This window comes from Geospiza fortis, unplaced genomic scaffold (genome assembly GCF_000277835.1).
Source record: "Geospiza fortis unplaced genomic scaffold, GeoFor_1.0 scaffold147, whole genome shotgun sequence".
Taxonomy (NCBI): domain Eukaryota; kingdom Metazoa; phylum Chordata; class Aves; order Passeriformes; family Thraupidae; genus Geospiza; species Geospiza fortis.
The window spans coordinates 33,834-57,221 of record NW_005054372.1 but is presented as its reverse complement, the minus strand read 5'-3'; the positions used below and the strand labels follow the sequence as shown (position 1 = coordinate 57,221).

The 23,388-nt window shown below is 39.3% G+C and overlaps 1 protein-coding gene across 2 annotated transcripts in view; it reads right to left on the bottom strand.

The window, feature by feature from the left end:
• Positions 1-23,388, bottom strand: part of NSD2 (nuclear receptor binding SET domain protein 2) — a 60,583-nt gene that overhangs the window by 7,476 nt on the left and 29,719 nt on the right. Inside the window, exons 8-19 of one of the 2 annotated variants that reach the window (XM_031060096.1) lie at positions 23,022-23,126; positions 21,735-21,816; positions 20,654-20,778; positions 7,764-7,895; positions 6,607-6,730; positions 5,414-5,614; positions 4,553-4,732; positions 3,341-3,497; positions 2,397-2,602; positions 1,827-1,930; positions 1,342-1,611; positions 1,132-1,248 (exon numbers count right to left, since the gene is read on the bottom strand). In XM_031060096.1, the coding sequence (XP_030915956.1) occupies positions 1,132-1,248; positions 1,342-1,611; positions 1,827-1,930; positions 2,397-2,602; positions 3,341-3,497; positions 4,553-4,732; positions 5,414-5,614; positions 6,607-6,730; positions 7,764-7,895; positions 20,654-20,778; positions 21,735-21,816; positions 23,022-23,126 (1,803 nt within the window). The remainder of the gene's footprint in view (positions 1-1,131; positions 1,249-1,341; positions 1,612-1,826; positions 1,931-2,396; positions 2,603-3,340; positions 3,498-4,552; positions 4,733-5,413; positions 5,615-6,606; positions 6,731-7,763; positions 7,896-20,653; positions 20,779-21,734; positions 21,817-23,021; positions 23,127-23,388) is intronic. The other variant, XM_031060095.1, reaches the window with a different exon arrangement.

The following is a 23,388-nucleotide window of genomic DNA, read 5'->3' as shown; positions in this document are numbered from 1 at the left end:
TAGTTTCCTTCTAGCTGATTTTTATAATGCACATGTGTGACTGTCATGCCTCTGTGTACCACACTTCACTGCATGGGCAGCTCAGCCTCATAATGGCACTGGCAGTTTAGGCAAGACAGACCCACAGTGAGCATTTATTAATGACACTAAGAGTCAAATACATGTTCAGTTCAGATTTTTAACACACTGATGTTGCATGTCAATCTAGCAGAGGAGTGAGAAACTTGAAGTGTTCAGAGAAATGTGGTTTCACCATGCTGTGGTGGTAACTCCTGTGCAGAACTCCTCAGTTACAGGACTTGTGGAAACAGTAGCTGTGGAAATACAGAGCAAGAGCCCTGGGAAAAAGAATGGTGGTTGGGACTGAAAAAATTGCAGGACTGGCAGCCAGCTCTTGTTTTTCTCCTAACTAGCTGTCTGGGGACTGAAGCAATATGATATAGATAATCTACAACTCCTGCTGTCCAGGTTCTTCACTTTCTCCTTCTCCCAAGGAACAAAATACTCAGAGGTGAGCACAGAGGCACAGGTGCTGAATTATTTTGGTGTGTTAATTAATCTGCTGCAATAATTTGCAGTGAATCAATTTGTGGAGGGTTGGCTGGCTACTAACAGAGAGTGCTTTCAGAAAAGAGTTTCTACAAAAGCACAAGCCTGATTTTGCCATAAACAATGCAAGGGACAGATGGCTACAAAAAAGATTAAATGCCCTATATAGGACACAGCTTCACAATTCTATTCCACATTCTCTCAAGTATCAATTTTATTTCCTGTTGTTGAAATTTTAGTAAAAGATTGCTAACAGCAATTCCTTCCACTGTATCACTACTATTTCCCCAAACTTCATTTTAAGACTAGGCAGGTAAGTACTTTGTACTTACAGGTGCAGGTAAGTACTGCTCTTCACTTCAAGCAACAAAGCACAACTTGTAGACCTTAATATGTAATTTATCACATAACACAGAACTAAGGAGATTCATTATGTACATATAGAATGGAGAGAGCAGGCACAGAAGATGCAACACTGTGAGTATGTGAAAATGTAGAATGTCAAAGGTAGCAGAGTGCCCTACCAAAGTGATCAAAATAAGGCTGTAAGTAAATAATGGCAAACACCATCAAATACCCTACCTTATCAATAGTAAGCATATAGAAGTGGGTGATGTCATTTTCATGTGCATATTTGATTCTTGCCATACACTCCTCTTCATCAATCAGCTCTCCCACATACTCATTGACAAACTCCCCCTGAAAGACACCAAGGATCACTAGTGAAGTATATCCCAAACCCACCAACAGCATGGCAGCTCACCCACTCTGCTGGGAAAGAACAATTCCTACCTTTTTGATGTCCCTCTTGGCTACCAGCCCCCAGCCTTTGCCATCAGTTTTGATGATCTTTGTCTCGGGGTACTGGCGCTTGGTGAAGCACTGGTTCTGGCAGCGCTCCCCCGCCGGGCACACCTGGGGGTGGCACTCGTACATCAGCATCCGGTTCAGGCACTCCGAGTCAAAGCCACACGGGTTCTCGTCCGTGGGTTTGCAGTTGCACTTGGGAATCTCAGATATGTCAGCAGTGTAGATCTGCACTTTGCCACAAGGTTTGTTCACCTGGAAAATACATTAAAATAGAGAAAGTATTACTTTAGAACAGTTAGTTTTATTGCAAGAGTTCCACGGTGGTTGCTAATTTGGTTTTGCACCACTCCAACAAAAGCAAAATTTCACCATCTCATGACTGTAAAAGCACAGTTACCATCATTACAATCTGACCCTGTCTCACTGCTCAGCTCAAACCTCTGAGTACCCATTGTCTCAAACTTTACCTTAATATGTTTGTATGGTGGAGGTTTACGTTCACTCTCCTGGGTTTCTTTGGCTTCTCGCTGTAGTTTTATTTCTCGAAATCGAGTTTCAGCTTCTTGCAAAGCTGAAAAAGATTGCAGAATCAACAGAAATGCCAGAAAGAGGATTGCTCCCCTCCCCAAACTCACTTGCTCATTCCCTTGTGTGTTAAAACAAAGCATTGTCCTAGTCCCATCATTTAATTTTCTTGCAATCAACGCTTCTGGAGTATTACTGTTCTTAATAGATGTATTAATTCTACTCTTTCAGTCTCCCAGTTTGAGGGAATCTGAAAGAGCCCAGTCTCTTAGTACTTTTTTAAGCTTTCCAGAAAGCAAAAAACATCAGATAAAATTCCAGTTAGATGCCAGTCTTTTACAAAACATTAAAACAATGTTTTCATTAAAGACAGTAATAGTGACTGATGCCCAGGACACCACATGTTTCTTTAACTCAATATTGTAAAACAAAATTTCAAAACCAAGGCTATGTGTGAAGAAAGCAAAGCGTGCATATCCCAGGATTATTTTTGTTTACTTTTAGCTGTGTACCATTTTTGAAGACTTTTCCAATTCCTTTGATCCCTTGGTATCTACTCCCTCTGTCTCCCTCCATGTAAGGGAACACCCGTGCTTGGTGCGTCCAATAGTAATCCTTAGAACCAAAGAAAAACACAGGAAATTCTCCGATTTCATGCTTCATTTTCTGGATATTTGGGGGAACGTTTTTCGGATGGCAAACTTCTGCAGGCCACCATCTAGCACAGAAGTACAAATAAAAAAATACAGCATTTTAGTCAAGCTCTTTCTGCAAGAGACAGTTTAACAAAATCACTAGAAACAGCAGTAACTGATTATTATTTCCAAGATCCAAGAGGATTAAGATTATTTTGTCCCCTCTCTTAGTAGAGAGTGAGAGAAGACTAGAAAAGGAAAGTCTGACACTCAGATCTGTGGGACTTCACCTGCCTGCAAGGTAAGCACACACACAGGACTCCCTGTGTCTGGGTAGCAAAACCATCATCTTTACAAGACCTGCAAATATTGTAATTGTTAAAAATCAAGAGAAGGTTGATAACACTTATGAATGTTTTAAGGATAACCCCAGCCACCTCTATCTCACTTAAATCTCATCCAAATGTGGAACACCAACAACTTGAGTGACTGATGTCCCAGCCTGCAAGGAGTAACTTAGCCAATTACGAGTTACACCAATTTATTGGCAGAGATCTCTGACACAAACAGGGCTTGAAGGCTCCTACACTGGAGGCAGAAGTCAGAAGACTCGAGGAGTCCTGTATGGGTAATGCCTTGGCCAGGAGCAACAGCAAAGCTGCAAATCTTTGAACCTGAAGCTTGCAAGGAGGTGAGGTCCCTAGTTCAGAGAGGAGTCAGAAATCAGTGTGCAGCAAGGCTGGCCTACAGGAGCAACCAGTTGTATGATCCTTAGTTAAACATGCCAGTACTGTAAAACAACACAAATTCCTTCATCAGACCTGTAATTTCCCAGTTTAACCCAAATAATATCCTGGAAATGGAGCTTCTTGCCCGCCCTGCAGTCATTGCAGTACCAGCTCCCATCTGGCATTTCGATGTTTAAGCAGTCAGGGTGAAAGGCTGCTGGGCAGGACTCACAGCACAGTAAACTGCCACCTGCACAGACACAGAAAAGGAAAAAAGGTTGGAAAACATCAAGATCAAAGTGTAAGTTTTGCTTTCCAGACAGCTTAGAAATGATACACATGTGGTAGGTTCAATTAGAAAATAAATGGTTAAAACATGCTGACCCTCAGCAACAAATACACACCTCACTTAGCTGGGTACAGCAGCCAAAAGGTCCTGACTAATCTGAATGCCTGGCAGACTCAGGTTAGTAACACATGCAAAGTAACAAGCAAGCTGGTGATAAAAATGCCAGAATAATGCACAAATTATAATTACTTTGCTGTACTTTAATGACTACAATATGTTTAACGTAATTTTTATATATATTAACATTTCTATGTAAGAAAAATTGTAACCATAACACATTTCTCTTATGATTTTGGGAGTTTTTTTCCACCCTCAGGGGGCAGAAGGAACAAGGTTGTTAGTTTGTTCCACGAATTATCAAATGGAAAGTTGGCTGCAGCTTAAAAGCTGCTATGCTGCATGTTAATTTGTTAACAAATCAGGTAAAGTTTCATGGCTACAAGTTTAATCAGCACTGTGCATTTTGTGGTTGTCAATAAGGAACAGATTTATCGTACAAGATAAAACAAAACACCCTTAATTAGTGGCAACAACTAATACTGATTCAATTTGCAGTCTGCTGCTAAACTAAAAGCAACTCTTAAAATATTTATGGTGTAATATTACATATTAGCAATAAAGAAACAAAAAGCTTTAGTACACTGAACACAGGGGAAAAAACAGAAAAATACTCATTAGGTGTCTCTTGTAAAGAATTAACTGGGCTTCTAGTTGTTGGATAAAGCCCAATTAAAAACATTCTTTAATAAATTATTTCTGAAAAAAAAGGATATTTAAAACCCTGAAGCAGCATAAGCCAACTTCACATTACAGCACAACCTAACAAAGCCTAACGTAATATGCAACATTTCTAACGATTTGCTACGAACAGATTTGCTAGAACAACAACACTTGAGCTGAAGAACAAAACGCTTTGACTCCACACTTCAGAAGGAGCTCCCTCCCCAGCTGTTTACCTTTGGAGCACACAAAGCACCAGCTGACATTGACATGGGCGTGGTGGCTTTTCCCCTTCATGGCAGTGAAGTGGTTGGTGCAGACGATGCTGTTGGAGGCGATGACGGTGCATCCCGCCGCGATGCAAACGTCCCCGGCGTGGTACGCGACTGGGCAGCGCACGCAGCGCATCATCTTCCCTGCAAAGCACCAACTCACAGGTCACCCTGGGACACAACTGGACACGTGTGGCAAAGCACAGCACTGCTGACGTGCTCTGGGACAACACTGATTCGTCATTTCACCAAAAAAGAGGTGCTGAGACACCCTATAGACACACACAAAACCCCAGACGTTGTGTTTTCAACACTTGTGGATTTGCAACAATACTGAATGTATACAGGTTTTTTTTACACACAATTTAAAGCTTTCATTATGCGTATCAGGGTAGACATGAGTCTTTCTGAGTCATGTAATTTTGTCTGCAAATGTTGCCCAAAGTGAAAAACCTGCACAGAATCAAAATGTCTCTGTGTTCATCGAGCCTTGCTGCAGTGTTTGTATGTTCCCAGGTCCTGCCCTCAGTGCTTTGCCTCTCTCCTCATCACCTATACATTCTACATTTCATTCTTTCTTGAGAAGAAAACATAGTTAACTATGGTTAACTGAAAGCTAGTTAAAAAGAGAGCACAAACAAGGTAAATACTAAAGCTGACTAAAACTTACTCTTTTACAACATTTTAAAAAATTCTGAATGAATTGATAGTCCATTTATGCCTAACAAAACTGCAGCTAGCAGCTCTCAAATGGATGCATTCTTTACCTTAACATACCATAAATAAAATGAATTCATCAGCCATATAAACATAAAATGAAACTACCTTTTGAAATTCGTGGATGTGAGGGGTTACTAACATGACAACTGAGGCAGCTGTGGAGAGGACACCGAAACCCCCTGTTCTCGAAGACAGTGAGATGAAATTTTTTCACACAAGCTTCGTGGTAGAATTTGCCACAGTGAGACACAACACAGCGTTTCACATCTGCCTTTCTCTCCTTACACACGAAACAGGTGTGCACACCTAGTGGCAAAATGATAAACAGAATGTAATATTCAAACACATAAATGCATGAGAGAGGTGTTTAAAATTCATGTTATGTATGAGGGAACTGCTTTTGTGGTATGAGGAGGTTTTTTTCAACAAATCAATTGCATTACTTGATGCAGCAATCTATTTACTTTAGCTCTTTACTATTAAATACTGATCTGCTCAGATACAAATAAAATAAAGCAAACCTATTTGCAGTTGAAGCATACACTACAACACCCAAAGCCTCACCAATCTGATTTTATGTTCTTATTTATAAGCCTCGGTATGCCAGGACAAGTAGGAATTTTTAGTTTTCAAATTTTTTAAAACCAACGGAATAGGATGATGGTCTTGTCTGTGGTCCTCTGAAATTTGAAGCAGGACTATAAACCAAAGACAACCATCCTCTAATCTTTTTTCTTTATTTTGAAGCAGCAGTTCCAGCAAGGTTTACTGCATGTACTGAAATGAGCTTATGAGCAAGAACACAAATCTTATGTAAAGTTTTGAGATAAAGAACTTCCAAGCAGTTATTACAGGATTAAAAGCAAATTAAATTAATAGCAATAAGGTAGTCTTTTAACAGGAAAAGCAAAAGACTGATGCAGACACACAAAGGACTGAAAAACAACTTAAAATATTTCGTTCACTGCTCTTTTTTCTACGATTTCTTAAGTCATTGTGACAGATTTTAAACCTAATTTCTAATTGTACTAAGAAAGCAAATAATCTGCAGTTATTAAGGCAATGGCATTCTGATTAAATTAGCCAGATTGCAAGAGAGTTCTCACTGAAAACAGGGCAAACTTTGTAAAATGTGGCACACTTAGTGGTACTCTATGGACTCCCACCCTGTCACATCCCAAGGATAAGTAAGGGTTCTCTGAGGATACGTACTCTGTCCAGGAGGATATCCTAGAACAATATATGGAAAACTATAACTTTTTTTTTTTTTTCTAATTAATAGAAAGGGACAAACTTGCCTGATGTACATTCACTACAAATGAATTTTCCTGTTGGTCTTCCAGAGAGCCCAAGGCAGCTCACATGAAAAGCTCGATAGCAAAGTCCTTCACACAGCAGGAGATCACCTGTTTTTTCACACAGCTTTTACAACACAAAGGCATTGAATGTTAAAGAAAAGTTCATATGTGGAAAAAAACGGTTTTCTTTATTCCTTTTCATATACTGCTCCTCAAAATATCATTTCCCAATGTTGAAATCAAATTTAACAAGTGAAAGATAATTTTACAAGCATCATCACATGCCCTGGCTTCAAGTTGAAACAGGTAACAGAATCATTAAACCACTAGAAATATCCCTCTCAGACCATGGTTCAGGAGTAAATACAACCTGACAGAAAAAAAGGAATAGAAAAAAAAAGCTGTAAGAAATATTCCCTGAGCACACTGATGCATCTGAGTAGGGTTAAAAAGCATCCTTCCTTTCCTTTTCCTTGGCAAAAGGGAGTCAGTCCAGTTGGCACAATGATACCTCTATGTCTCAGTGGTTAGCAGGGACACATGCATAACTAAAAATGAACCCAACAACAGTGGCAGAATTTAAGGATTACCCAACATTTACAGACAGATACAACCTTATTCCCACTATGTACAAAAAATGGAAATGTAAATGCCTGCCCAGCCTCACAGAAACAAATTTGATCTGGATGATTTTTCATAGCCCAAGAGCCCTTCTAGATCAGTTTGAGGAAAGGCTTCTGCTTTCAGAGGCTTCCTTCCTGCACAGCACAGCAGGGCAGTGCTGCCATCCCTGCTGCAGGCAGAGCTCAAACCCCACTGGGCTGGGCTTCCTCCTCTGTGCTAACAGAGAAACCAGCAGCTCTTCTGCATCATCTGACCAGTCACCTGGCAACACTCATGTGCTTCTTCTGAGCTACAAATTATGCTTATCTTACAGACCTGGAAACTCAGGCAGAAAGGCTAAGTCATTTACTGGAGGTCAAGAAAAAAATAATTAGGTATTAAGAATCCCATTTACTGCCATGGCAACCTCATCACTAACAGACATCTCAGACACACATGATAAACCTGATTCTGGCCTAGTATTGTCATTTTCATATTTAAAAAGACCTTTTCTAGGAAAGCTCAGGAAACACAGCCCAGCTAAGGTCTCTCACCTGACACACATATTCTTTTTTTGTTCCCACTCCTCGCTCAGATTTTTTGGATGATATAGACACTTCAGTCTGAGTCTCATCAGCACTCTCATAGGGGGACTCTGAGCGCTCATCTCCTTGGCCATCAGAGATCTGAAGATTAAACACAGGTGTTAGAGAAAGCAGGCACACATAGGCAGCTTAGCACAGCATCAGAACTGATGGAAGCACACACACTGCAACTCAGACTAGCAGGTTTAGGCACGCTCTTCTGGTTTTGCTTCCCCCACCTTCAAAAAAAACCACCTTGATTAAAACCAGAATATGCATTTGTGGAAGTCTCATCAAAAGGATTATACAACAACCCCCCTCACCAGCAGCCAAAACAGAACACCAAAACTTTGCAATATGGCATTTTATTTATACTCAGTTCTAGATACAGTTAGCAAGAGGTGCCTAGCCATAACACAGGGATATCTTCAAATCCCTTGAATAAAGTCTGCGCATGTGATTTATGAGAGAGCAACAGTCAGTTTTTAAAAAGAAACTTGGTAAACTCCAAGCTGCAAAGTCTCTGACCCAAATATTCTCCAAGGAAGTGTGAACAGCATACAGAAGAGAGGAAGAAAAGAACAAGCAGCTCTCAATATGTTTAAGGAACATTACAGTCAACAATAAAATCAAAATATTACAGAAGATAGCCCTGTTATGGATAAATCTCATATAACAGATCTAGATGTAATAAATATGGGGTGTTTTTAAAAATAGTTGTAATTTACTTTAAAAAAACCCATCCTAAATAACATATTTAAAAGAAAATACAGGGTAGTTTTCAGTTCAATAGAATTTAAGGAGGTTAACAGACAACCAAGTCATTTGTCTCATCTCACATTGCACCAGAAGATGCAGAATTTCATGCTGTTGCCCCCAGATGATACTCAGTGAGTTGTGCCTCACTAAGTACATTCTCCAGGAGAGGATCACAATTTGGAATTGCAAAAGGAAGACTTAATTTCTGTTTCAGCTCATTCTAATGGTTATTCACACATATCATCAAAAGTACTGCCTCCTGCCCTTCTCGGCTGCCTAACTGCAGCTCACAGTTGATGATGCCTTCTCCAGGCATTTCAGCTACATTAAAAGTCCCTTGGAAGCAGACATTTTCCTCCTGTGGAAGCATGCTGCAATTAAGCCTGTTTCAATCCTTTTTGTTCCACCCTCTAATTTTCTCCCTAGGGGACTTTTCCCAGCATCTAGAGCATTTTAGAGGGGTTTCTCTAAACCTTTTCTGTGCTTTAAAAAAGTTGTTGAAAAATCAAGCATGAGAAATGGAGGCAATAACCCATTACAAGTCTTGCCAACATGATACCACTCTTCTCCACTTCTGTTCTGCTGTGCAAGAATCTCCCCAAGTCTCTTCAATATAGCACTGAAAGTAACTCTAAACTGCTGTGCTGTTTAAGAGACCATTTTTGCCAATAGCCATTTATCAGGATACAGACACCCCACTTTATATGAAGAATTTACTCTCTGTTTTCAGAAACAAAATCTCATATTTATCTACAGTAAACCACCTTTTTCTAAAAATGGCCCGGCCACATGCTGGAGACAGCTACATGCAACCTCCTTATCAACCAATCCATGTAATGTGCAAATTTATCAGAGATGATTATTTTGAAATCAGACAGAAAAATGTAAGACCAAACCAGGCCTAGATTTAGTTTTTATAAAATCCCTTTAGAAACACTGGTTTTGAGTGATTAATTCTCACTGCTGATGCCAGCTAACTTGCATTCCTCCATTTAACATTTGCTTTCCTTGATCATGTCTAAAAATATTTTGTAAATTGGATCAGACTGGCAGTTCTTGGTTGGTTGGTGGGTTTTTTCCCCCCGCATTTCTTGCAAGGGTATAAATTCATTTCCTCTGTGCAAATTCATACTTCCACTTCACCTAGGAAAATTTCTACAACTGGAGTGATTTGGAGATTCTGCCCAACCATTTCATAAGTGGTTAAAAGAAACTGCAGGTAAAATTACTGCTTTTTTCAGGCACCTGGAAATCTCTGTCTCCTGGAAGGAGCTGTGAAATAGTGACCTGCAAAATTCTTGCTGGGAAGGGGCAGATAAAGGAAGGCAGCGTGGGAGCACAGCAAAACCACAAACCCAATTTCCCTTATGGTTTTAAGTAAACTTACACACATGCTCATTTCTGTTTAAACTATTCCCACAGAAACATTAATTAGTGGCACACTGCTCTAACATTTTTAGTAGCTCATTATGTTCTTGTTTGAACTAGCCAGAATTAGTCATGGTTAGAAAAGAAAAAAGGAAAAATAAGCTGGAAGGTCTTAGATCCACATTTCTTTTCCACTTAAAAACAAAACAGAACAAAACAAAGCAAAGCAAAACAAGCAGTCTTGCTGTAACCTGACACTGAGCTTTCCACCTTTTACCTACAAAATATCTAAATGCAGAGAAAACCCATTTGTGCAGCACCCCTTGAGTTAACACAGTCTTCCCAGCAGCAACAGCCACAGAGCCTGGCTCTTGAGGAAGGTGCTCCTCTTCCCCCAGCTCATTGCTTTTAAAAACAGAGCAGAGAAACAGAACATACCCAGTGATAAATATATTCAGTTAAGAGAATGAGTCAAAGCAGTGTTCCCCAAGATTTTCCTTGGTTTATACACTGTTCAACCAAAGGATGCAGACCTCTATATGGAAAGAGAGCACTATTGGCAGAAGGCAGTTTTTCAGAATCCCCCTAGATATGGGTGACAAAATCCCAGGCATTTGTGAACCTCAGGCTGACATCAATTTTCCTACAGAACAGAGATTTTATCGCTTCAGAGTAAATGCATCAGCCCTTTATTTAAATTAAATGGTTACTGAGCCAAAAAAAGGAGCACTGCTGGCAAGAATCAAACCCAACATCACAAATGCAACCACAAAAGCCAAATTCTATCAGCCCATTTCAAGAGAAATCTTGGCAATTTACATTCACCTACAGATTATTGCCAGGTTTCAAGCACAAATACCAACACATGGAGCATGAACAAAATACCCTGAGTTCATCAACTGAATGGCAGCCAGGCTGAGAGTATCTTTCAAAATTTCTCCTTTACAGCTGTCAGGAATCTCACACACTTTACAAATCAAATGCTCTATTAAGCACCAGTTTTGTATTACACAGACAAGACCAGATACCTGCTCATGGCTGTCTCAACTCCTGTGAGTCACTCCATGCACAAGCAGCTCAGGGATACCCCCCTGTAAATGATCTTTACTTAGTGACTGCTCATCCTTGCCACCATGACCAGAGCTTTAACCATCCTCTCCAAGAGCCATAACCCATGCACAGCTCAGTGATACAGCCCTGGCCTGGTGCAGGCTGCAGGATGCATTTCTTCATCCTCGCCACCATGAGCAGAGCTTTCAGCATCCTCTCCAAGAGCCATAATCCACACACAGCTCACACACACTTCACCAGCAGATTTCACAGCTCAGGGCCCTAATGAAGGGGAAGGGTAGCAGATTTCCTGTCATAAGAAAGGGATGCATTTCTTTAGGATAATTTAACTGGACCCTTATTTGTATCTTGCAGAAGGTGACACACTGTCTACCAGACATCTCTGAGGAAAGCTCCCTCTTTGAAGAAAACTGGAATTCAGCACCTCAGCTCCTGCAGTTATCCCAGAATAGGCAATGGAAATGTCAGGGAAGTAAAAGAGCATCTGTTCCTTGAGGCCTGTGGAGAAAAGGCTGAGCCAACCCTTCATCCAGTGTTTCTTAGAAATTACTTAGAACCTAAGAGAGGAACAGCATGAGGTGGTTGGGAAAACTGTATTTGTACCCCCAGTAAGCTGTAGCAGCCCTAACAGGTTCTGATTCATCTGGGAGACACTGAGTTTTGCAATTAAAATCCCTGTAGATTGAAACAGCCACTAAGTAAAGATGATTTACAAGAAGATTGCTAGAAATGAGCTCATGCTGACGTGACACAGCCACCTCTGCAATGAAACAACATTTCTGGGGAAGTTTTTAACAGTTCATATACCAGAGCCCTAAACACAGCCTTCAATACAAATCTGGTCAGGTTTGGGGGGGCTTCTTATTTTACTGGTTAAGTTACATATATACATCTTTCCCTTGTAATCATACCAAAGCTTGTCTTGTCCTTATTTTTGTAATATAATCCTCCTAGCAAAGAAAATGGTACATAATTAACTCTTCTGAAATTCAGGCTGGAGTTCAAAGTAATCAACCTTTAGATTAATGGCAAAACATGTTAATTGGCAATTTGTAGCTATTTTATTCTGCTTTACATTTGGAGTATTTTCTTATTTCTCATAAAGGCAAAGGACTGTTTTAAAGAGCATAAATTTAGGGGGAAAACAGCCAAGGCTATTCACTTCAGACTTTTAGCAAGTGCCACGTTTCTGCACTGAAATTGTGCCTGAACTCTGCCATCACCTCCTCTTCAGCAGTTATTGCTGCTGTGACAAGGACACCCTTCCTGTGCTGAGGTGAGGATCAGTGCAAGCACCATCACCTTCACATACTGCACATCAGTCAGGCTTTCCTTCCCATTCCCTTCAATCACTGAACATCAACATTACTTTGTGAGGATTTGCCTGTAGAGGCTTTCACACTTCACTGCCTGAACACTGAGCACGAGTGGTATTTCAGAAATCAAATGCAGCTCCTTCTACTGGAAACTCTGCACCTGCATACACAAGTGAGAAAAGGGGAGGAAAACAGCCTAAAAACCAGTCCATGCTCTTCATGTGGGGCAGGCCAGAACTGACTTCAGGGGTTAGTGAGGTTCCAAATACCATTGCTACTCACAGAAATGACCAATTTCCCACCAGGCTCCCAAGGCAATCCTTCCTTTCCCACTTGTCTCCATCATTATTTACTACTTACACACATAAAACTCAAAAGGGAACATGTAGGGACACATTACTGCATTTTTCCAAGTTCCCCATAGCTTTATTATTGAAAAAATACTTAACTACTGAGTCAAACTGGGACAAAGTTTTGGCATCTCTGTAAATTCTTTGTGTTTAGTATTGTATTTTTACCCTTCAAAAGACAGAAATTGTAGCAATGGGTCATTAAACAAATGGGTTTACTCATCTCAAGATATTTTGAGCATACATTTTATACTACTACTGTATTTTTGGAACAGTTACTCAGGCCCACAATGGTACAGGGATCAGCATATAAAGACTTCAAATCCCCCAAAGTATTTTTAATTTTCTTTTGAACTATATGCTAAAATTCCCTGTTCACAATAACCAAAAGAAGCGCCTAAGGGATTCTTCCAGACAAACGTCAACCTATTTTTAGAAAGACTATGTAACAATGCTTGTAAAAACCATCTTCAGCATGAATTCATAACTGAATGAACATGCTTTGCACACTGCAATATTTGATGTACAAAGCCAGATTACATCAGCAAGCATTGCTGAACACTGGGTAACTGTTTAATTGCTCAGTATAAGGGTGATATTTACTTTTTCTTCCTGCTTCCTGGACTACTTTTGCCTCTTATGTGCAGAAGGGACCTACATGTGCATACAGATGCAAGGACTGTGGGTAGGATAATGGAGTTTCCTTGGCATGATTATATTGAGTAAATAAGTGTTTGGTTTTCACAGAGGTTGCCAAGCAGGCTTAGAGGAGGAAATGTGTGCAACTACACAACAGCTACAATAAGAAAACACACTACAGCATTGAGAGGAATTAAACTGAGTCAGCTATGTGAATTTTCTGAGTTTATATGTTTATATTCTTAATTTTGTCTTTTATCTGAAGCACTCTAAATGATTAAAGGGGGGCAGGCAGGAAGTCAATTTGACAGAAGACTCTACACACAGATTTTGTGTACAAAACCACTCCTCAATGTTTTCCTCCTGAAAGACTTCCTCCAGCTGTAACACGAGTCCTGCAGCTGCAAGACCGAGCCTGAGTTAACTGCACAGCTCACTGCACCACCAATTAAAGGTGAAAGGACAAGCACTAACACAGGGAACCATTTCTCACAGTACACCTAAATACTAAACCCACATCTACTACAATTTCTAAAGCATTTTTTACAACCAGGTACCTGATTTCAGGCTCAGCCACACACCTTGGCAGAAATGCAAGGCAATTCTTCATTCCCTCTGGCTTTTTACAAGGAAGAGTTAAATGCTAGTTGGGATGCACACTCAGCTTGCATATTTCTAGAACCACGTGGGTGAACTTTGCAAATGGTATTGTTCCTTTCACATCTGGGTGGCTGAAATGTCATTTATTAAAAAAAAAAAAAAAGGTAGTGACATATTCTCAGCTGGCATCCAATCATATTGATACATGATTTAAGCTGTGAAAGGACAGACTGGAATTTAAAAATTCAAATCAAAGAAGCAGATGAAGTCAAATACTGATGCAGATATTTGCTCCACCCACTTGAATTTTTTCCCCTCCACTTAAAATTGTCTCCTTCCTTTCAGACAGCTCCAAAATCAGAGTAAATACCAGAGCCAGCAAAATCACTGCTCTGTAATTTCAAAGAAAAAAAGGTTCAGAAATTCGAGGTCTGAAAATAAAGTGTCGGTACTCATGCAATCCAGAACCTGGGAATTTAGGAAGCTATGGCAGTAAGAACAAAAAATTGCAAACATTCTGCTTGATCAGCTGGTGACCTGGCTATTAAATGTGCTTTTTGTTTTAGATTTAGGATTAAGTCTTCATTTTCAACAGCTGATCTAAGAAGGCATCCTTGCTGGCACAGTGTTATCCTAGGAGGTGGGGAGAGGGTCATGGTGTGTCTTTTTTTCTTCCCTTGAAGCACTTCCGGGCTAAAGGCTGTCCTGAAGGACCAGAATCAATATTTGCTAAGGCAAAAGTTTCTGTCTCATGGAGCATAATCAAGTCCCAAATACTATTCACTGTGTGTTGGCAATTGCACAATGAACATCAACATTTCTGTGCTCATCAGCTTCCCTGGGACTTCCTCTCTCCTAGATCCAGACAAGGTTTTCCTGCCATGCTTGAAGGCTCAAAACAAATCTGGAAATATAGATTGAAAAAGTTGTTAACATTTGAGCATCTATGGTGCCTACACTGGAACAGGCTCCAACAGTGGCTACTCCACCAGCCACACACCTCTTCCGACTTTTCCAGCTACCAAAGCGCAATTTTTGTCCAAAAAAAAGTCTTCTTCAAAAAAAAATCACTTGATCAATTCACTCTGTCTAATAAAAGCCCTTCTTGTATTACTCACATATGCTTGTGTAACAGCCTTCTTAAGCCTTAATGCAAGCTTTGGTCTTAGTCATTCAAGACAATGAAGTTCTTCTGTCATGTTCTGTTCAAGCAGCAACAAAAACAACTGAAGGACAAATTTTCTGAGATCCAAAGAAGGCAACCCCTCCCACTTCCCACTGGTTTACTTGAGCATCACTTGCTTTATAATGCAGGCTGTAGGACATCAAAAGGAAACACACCCCACTACGTACACTTATCTTAGAGCAAGGGGTATATAAACTGAAAACAAAGCATGGCAGGAAATTATTTCCTCCTGCTTGCTTGGCAGGCAAGTCTCCTCCAGGGCAGGAGCAGCAGCATTTATAAAATAAAGGGCCCACAAAGAGTGACCTGCACCTTTTACAGGGATGTCTTAAACAACATCCTCTCAGGTCACCTGCCATGATATATATTACGATCATATGACATTAACATATCATATACATAAGATACACAGCATCTTTTCACAGGCAATTAAAGAGGCACATCTTCATGAACTCTGAATGCTGTTGCCCACTAAGTTTCACTTTCCTTAACACTCAGGACTCAGTTACAATCTCAGACTTCCTGACAAGACTTTAGAGTCCGTGATTTCTACACCACAGTCCCCCAGGAGGAAGTGGGCTGGCTAAGAGCTCTCTCTACAAAGCTTGGAGGATGCATGTTCTGATAAATAAACTCTTCCATCTTTCCAACAGGTAAAACCCAACTGCGTATTTCATTCTTATTTTTGAGCAGCTAGAAGATTGGGTTTGTTTTGTTTTGTTTTTTTACTCTAAGAACAACTTATGTAAGAGTAAGTCAATAAGCAACATTCAAACAGGTCAGGCTGTATTGAAAAGACAATCTATCGTGCACCCACACAGAGACAGAAAAACTGACAGAGCCAATTGAGTTACAGTTAACATTTCCTTTATTTCATATAAGAATTCCTGAACTGAATGAAGAGTGATATTTTGGCCCATACTGCTAGACTAGATAAATTCTTTAAGTATGCGGTGCCACAGTGTACACAGTACTATAATAGCAAAAAAAAGACAGCCTGGGACAAGTTTCATTTTTATTATTAGCAGGAGTTAGACGTTTCAGATAAGGATATTATGCATTTCTGAATTTGCCTGGAAAGTTAATTAAAACTATGAGAACATTTTAAAACAGTATAAAATTGCCTACAGATACTCATGATACTTTGGTAGGGGATGCAGAATAAAAACCTACATCATGTAAACATTCAGTTAACAGATTCTCTGCACTCTGAAGCCTAAGTAATACACAAGAGGAGAATAAGTACACAAGAAACTTAATTTTCTACACAGAATGTGCTGTCAAAGAACAAAAATGAAGCTTTGAACCTTTTTCCACATGAAAATAGAACCATTGTAACAAAACTGTATGGTCTGGTGGGTGATGCAGGTCATGTAAAATGTTAGAGGCTTTAGCAAGGAACAAGTCCAACTACTTGCAGTGTCCCATAAAAATGTACCCCTGACTGCTCACTGGGAAAAAAAATAAAATCATAGGCATACAGAAACAAACACAGGAAACAACTGTCTGCTAAGTCACAGGATGTAAGGTGGCACTATATATTAAGTTATCCTTAAGCAATGTTTAGAAGAGAGGATTATATTTGCAGGAAGCTTGAATGAAATGCTAGCAGCACGGTGATTTTGTTTAACAACCTGCAAGGTCAACAGCAACTGCTTTTTCTTTAGATCAGTAGTTTGTTTAAAATAACAAGAATTCCCTTCTTCCTTCCTGTTCTTAGGATCAAAAAGTCAGTTATTTTCACCTTCAGTAAGTTTTTAGTTGCATATTCTAGGACAACTAGACTCCAGGGATGATAAATGGAGCTGATGTACTTTTTGAGTTGCAAGCTGTGCATGTCTCATGACTGCCTCCTCAAAAACACCTTACCTTTTAAGAGCTGTACATGTTTTCTCCTTTGTGTTCACATGCTAATGCCCATTAAAAATGCAGATAAATGAAATCTGTCTCAAATCAGTAATGGGGGGAAAAATCCACTGTTTAATATGAAGAAAAATAGTATTAAGGCTTATATTATTATGATTTGCATTGTTAGGCCTTGGAAACACAAGAATTTGTAGCTATAACCAGGAACTGAGCTTGTTTTGACACTGGTTGTCACAGAAGGGAAGAAAGAATTCCTCTAAGGAAGATGTGATGAAATTAAAATAAAAGCATCTCTTCAAATCTTTCCCAAGCTTCTTTAAGCTGCCATCTGCTGGCCAGCTCAGACTTGAGGGTGTGATGAACGACAGGCTGGCTAACTTAGAGAGTATCACATGTGCTTTATTTTGTCCTCTCTTAGGAAAAGATTACAGTTTCTTCGACAAAGTTTGTAAGTAGTACCTATGGTCTGCACCATACTTTGACACTTATCTGCTGTCAACAAATTCATCCAGTTTAATGAAGCCAGACAATAATCACAAAAATTGATTGAAAAGCTAAAGCAGATATGTTTCATGCAAACACACCAAGTGTGCCAATAATCCAGCAGTAATGGTAATGTAAAGTCTTTTTTATTTATTAAAAAAATACTGATTACACTCTTACTGGCACCTACTACATTATTGGGAGGTTGAGGGCCAAGGTAAAAAAAGAAATTAAAATACATCATCTGCATCTCTTCTCACAAATATGTGCTTTTGGATGCTTACACCAAGTCTTACATAGCCAGTAAAAAACTACTCCAAGCTTTTGAAGACTCCAGTGTTGAGCATCTTTTTCACATCTGGCCCTACCAGTTGCTCATTAAGAATTGTATTTCAACAAAATCATATTTCACATAAGTGACTTGAGTCAAGTGCCTAGAAGTAAAATTATTTTGTTTCAAAATTAAATGCACGTATGAAATTCATTTATTCCTGTATAAACACTTCACTGCTTCTGTCCACCCCTCTTACAACAACTTCAAAGCCCAGTTTTTTGAAGGGAGTGAACCTTTAATCTCTAATATGTCACATCTATAAATCTGTTTGAACAAGTCCACACTCCCACTCTTATCTCCCTCCCAAAGTAATTTATCAAGTGAAAATTTGGCCTTGCCTGATTTTATAGTATTTCAAATAAACCCCATTTAAAAAATATCCCCTAATAACAACAAAAGGCATTTAAAATTTTTTTAAAATGTCAAATAAGATGCATCTTTCAAACAAGAAAGAACTGAGCACATCTTTCCTAGAACCTGGCTGAAAAGGACAAACATTTAAGGGGTGTGTAGCTAACAACAGTTCTGGACAAATAACAGTCACATCCAGGTTCCATTCTGGAACAAAGTGTTTACAAAGAGTATGGGAGAAAAAGAAAGGAGAAGGGAAAAAAAAGACCAGAATCCTCCTATATACACCTTGTGGAGATGTATGTGCTTGTAGAATACACAGAATTTTTCCTATACTTGTTAAGAGAGCACCTCAACGAACACTTAGAAGTTTTATAGTGAACACAGAAATGTGAAAGTTAATCATTAAATCTATTTAAAGTTGAGAAGAATTACATCCTACTCAATTAGCTGTGCAAGGCTTTCACCATTACCTGACTGTGTTTATTTTTAAAAAACTTTCCCTTAATACTGGGAAAGCTTCTCTCCACATGAATGCTCTCAGGACACACACATATTTAGCTGTTTAGACAAGTGCTAAATAAAAATACAAAAGGGGGGAAAGTTTTTAAGAGCCACCCACACAATCCAGAATTTCTGTCTTTCCTTGTTTTGTAGAGCAGGTCAATATTAATTTCTGAAACACATGCCTGACGTTTTTGTTTTATTTAACAGCAAAAATCTATCTAATATAGGAAACAAACTGGGCCCAATCCTTAGTTGGTCCAAGTTTGGGTCAGCGTAGCTTTAACCAGCCCAAGGATTTAGTCCATTAATCTACTTCCCCCTGCACCCAGTCCCCCAAAATTATTCAACAAGATGTGTTTTCTGTTATGCTGTTTGGGACTTTTTTGATATTTTAACCCTTTGAAAACAATTAATTCACTTTCTAATTTGTGTACCTGTGCTCTGTGAGCAGTGTATGAAGGTAATTTTTCTCAGATCTTTTACTGTTTAGCAGTAGCTGAGTAAATTAGTGGTAAGTTTTAGAATTTCCATTTCAGCCATATGTAAGATACAACCACGTCCTTTCTTACGTATGAACCATTATGTTACAACCCAAAATCCTACCAAAAATATCTTTTGTTAAGAAAGACTTCTGGATTCATTTTTTAATCATAGTAATTCATTTTATAATCATAATCTTGAGAAAGAGAAGAATCTTTCTTCTGAGTGCACAATATTTAGAGATGCATATTTTGAGCCAAAACCCCCCAGATTTTTCCTTAAACTAGTCTGGATGAATAGACAGCCCCAAATAGACCATTACACAGCAAGTCCCACCAGCAAAGCCAATCCAGCAGAAGCTGGTAAGCCAAAAGATGGGAGTCTCTCAACTGAGAAAACAAAATAAGTATTACTTTACTTGGCTGCTGCTATGGACATTATTTCCTGTGGGACCCCCTTTGCTTGTCTGATTGGGGTACAGGAGGGAGTATTTATTGAGGTTTTTTAATTAAAATGTTTTTCCAGTTACAGTTAAGATATACAGCCATTAACATGCAATCTTTTTTCCCCTACCCAAAGGTAAACTGTTTGCTGAACATTGCCTAGATATTTTAACTGCATTCATTACAGCACCTCATGCATTTGTTAGGGGAGATGAAAGTTTCTAGGAGAGCTGGAAGCCCTATTCCCTTGTTAGCAGGCAAGTATTTTCTCTACAGTTTCTGTAACACAGACTGGGTGAAGCTGTTTGTCTATGGATATTTTACTAAATCCTATCAACTACAGATCCAAACCCACCTGCAAAACAGCATGCATACTTCACCCTCATGCTGCCACTCTTTGGCTGATTGGTTTTAACAGTGTAGATGACTTGGGGAATGGTTTAATGGATTGTATGAATACACTTCTGGTACATACATTTCATTTATTGTATGTCAACTGAGAAGAATTACAGTTCCAAATATGCAGAGCTAAGACTATGATTAGCAAGTATCAAAAAGATACATCCTTCACTGCCTGTTTACCTCTACTGGGGTTGGAGCTATTTGCATCACAGAGAAATAGCACTAAAACAGCCTGAAACCTGATTTGAGTTAAAAGGGGCTCTGCTCAGAAGACTGTCCAGTTCTAGATCAAACAGAGGATTAGGAAATTTGCTTCGATATAAAAGCTATGGCAACATGACAATATTGAGTTACATAACGTAACTAATGTAGTACACTTACATAAAAATCTGTAGAAGAAAATACAGAACACACTGGCATTTTACTTTGCCTCTAATAGAAGGTTACAATTCTAAAACATTGTTGGTAAATACATTAAAAACCACAATAATATCTCGACGTCCCCAAAGCAGACGTTGGTGTTACAATAAATGATTTGCAATGCACACGGTAACAGATTCACAGAGGCCAAAACTGGAACTTGTCTAGAGCACCACCGTTAGAGAATTCGCCTTTGAGTTTTGCCTTTTTTTTTTTTTAAACAAGATTCACACCTGATAATTTCTGTAATTAAATGGCTGTGTGCAAACACCACTTTTTTTTTACCTCATTCTCAGTTAAGGAAGCTGAAGGAGATGAACTCTTGCTAAAAGCAAGAGTTGAAGATTCTGCTGCTGAAGCCCGATTTCGCTTCTTCAGAGGTTTACATGCATCAGACAGATTTTTCGTTGCTGTAAAATAATTTTGGTTTACAAAGTGAAGTTTGGAACTTTAAAATGTTATCTCCCTGAAGCCATTTAAAATATTCCTGCAGACACAGGAAGGAATTATTTAGGTAAGTCTTCTGGGCACCTACACAGGACTGAGTGAACATGAAGCTTCTGAAGCCATGTATTTTGGCTTGATTTAAAAAAAAAAAGTTCTCCATTAATCAAATACGTACTAAATGTTTTCCCAATTTTTTATAGTCTCATTTGTATTAAAATCAAAGTATCTTGTGACTTAAGACCTCTTTAAGGCAGAGGTAGCAGTTATATGAGAAGGCCTATGTGAGCTCATCACAATCTGAGTACCACTAACATTTTGTTAAGAGAAAATTTATATAGAGGAGCCAAGTGCCACACATTAGCTATGGCACATCACCACTTCTACACCGTGCAGGACTTGCTGAAGCTCGCTTGTCTTTGGCAAATCACTGTAACACCTGCAGAGACATGCTCTGGTAGCAGTTACCTTCAACTTCAGCATCATTAACAAGTCTGACTTTGGTGTTTCCATCCAAGGTTCTACAGAATTCCCTCTCATGCTCCACACTGCCTCCCATCAAGCACCATGTGAAAGGACTAAAACCCAAAGCACCTGATGACTGATGGCCACTGCACTTGTTTTACTGGGCCAGCGCAGGGGGCAAAGGGGAGCAGCAGGGTTTGTTCCCTGCACACCAAGACCTGGGGCACCAGCTTTAATCTGGTGCCATCCCACGGGGAACTTGTGAACTGCTGCTCTCAGTCAGCAGTGCACAATTTCAGTCCAGGACCCAGCTGCAGGAGGGCAGTGAAGGAACAGGGCTCCCCCCCCAGCTGCGGCACAACTGCAACTCCTCGCTGAGTCAGCAGAATTTAGCCGCTGGCATTTTAAAAGTATTTAATTGAAAAAGTTACATTAAAACTTATTCTGACCACATTACCTGACTGGTTCTTTTGTGAAGAGGAGGTTTCTGTGACCTTAGAAGAGTTTGTTTTTGCTGTTTTGTCATTGCTTGTCTCCCTCTGTCACAAAAAAAAATATGAAAAAATAAAAAAACTCCTAATTTATGAGTGGTTGGATACAACTGGCAATTAGTTCTGGATTTATGTTATTAAAAAGAAAGTGTCTTTACAAATATCTGAATGGTACTGTAGTTAAACTAGCCCCACTTAAGTGAATTTTAAAACTCATTTACAGCACAGGGCACAAACCCATAAACAAATGAGAAATATTAAAGAACACAGTACTTCAGCATCCCACTTATCCATCCCAAATTCAGCATATCAAAAGGGGGAGTGCTAAACACAAAACTTGTAAATTACCCTTACTATTCTTTGTAAAAACTGGTCAAATTAAGACCTTTAATTATTATAAGAAAATTGCAGAATTAGTACAGAAATTTGAGAGTAAACCCTGTGCAGAAATCTAAGTCTCAGAGAGGCTTGTTTCCAACTCCACAACTTATAGCAGTGCCATTTTAAAAATTACTATGGTTAAGATTGTTTCAGCATTTCCAAAATAAAACCTCTATTTTCAAGGGAGAATGAAGAGCACCTAAATTTGCTCCAGATTGAGAATTCATGATTAAAAGTTTAGGCCAAAAACAGGGGAAGATTTGTCAAATCTTTGTCAAAATTAAGACATTGCTCCTTACACATGCCACTATATTTTTTTCCATTTGTTATGTTACAAATTCATTCAAATCACTAAAACTGTACCCTAGAATACTTAACCCTGTCATGCTCACCTGATTAATAAGCACAATTCTACTGAACAGAAAGCTTTACACACATTTCCAATGCTTTACATGCTTTTCCACAGTCTCCATCTGATAATCAGTTTTACCAAGGATGTGCAGGTGAACACCTCAAAGGCCAGGGAACTGATTTCTTTTGTAAAAATAAGAGCACATATGTGCCATGCTGGGCTTTTACTGAGCTCTAAGCTGCCCTACCACCAATGCCACCAGAGGCTTTCAGTATGGGTTTGCTAAGATTATTGTTACACTTCTGGGCAAAAATGAAAGAGAAGAGGGTGTCAGGAGGATGGTGCCAGTCTCTTTTCTGTGGTGCCCAGTGACAAGACAAGGAGTAATGGCCATAAACTAAACCACACAAAGTTCCACCTCAGCATGAGGAAGATTTCTTTACTTTGGGGTGGCAGAGCATTGGAACAGTTGCCCACAGAGGTCGTGGAGTCTCCATGTCTGGAGACACTCCAAACCCACCTGGACACATTCCCGTGTAACCTGCTCTAGATGACCCTGTCTTGGCAGGGGGATTGGACTGGATGATTTCCAGAGGCCCCTTCCAATCCTAAGGATTCTGTGATTCTGTGAAAATGTACAGGATAGTTCATTCTTAAATTTAAAGCACACTTGACAGAACCCTCATTTTGTTAATGTGCATTTTATATACATCACCAAAACAACAAAGAACAAATTAGTTTTTCAAAACCTCCATATGGGCACTTATGGCTTGGTTACTTTATGTGAAAACATTGTGATTCTGTAAATAAGAATTAAGGACAAAGGGAGAGTGTAACCCACAATTCTTGTGCAAGAAGTAAAATGTCATGAAATTAAAGCTTCTCTT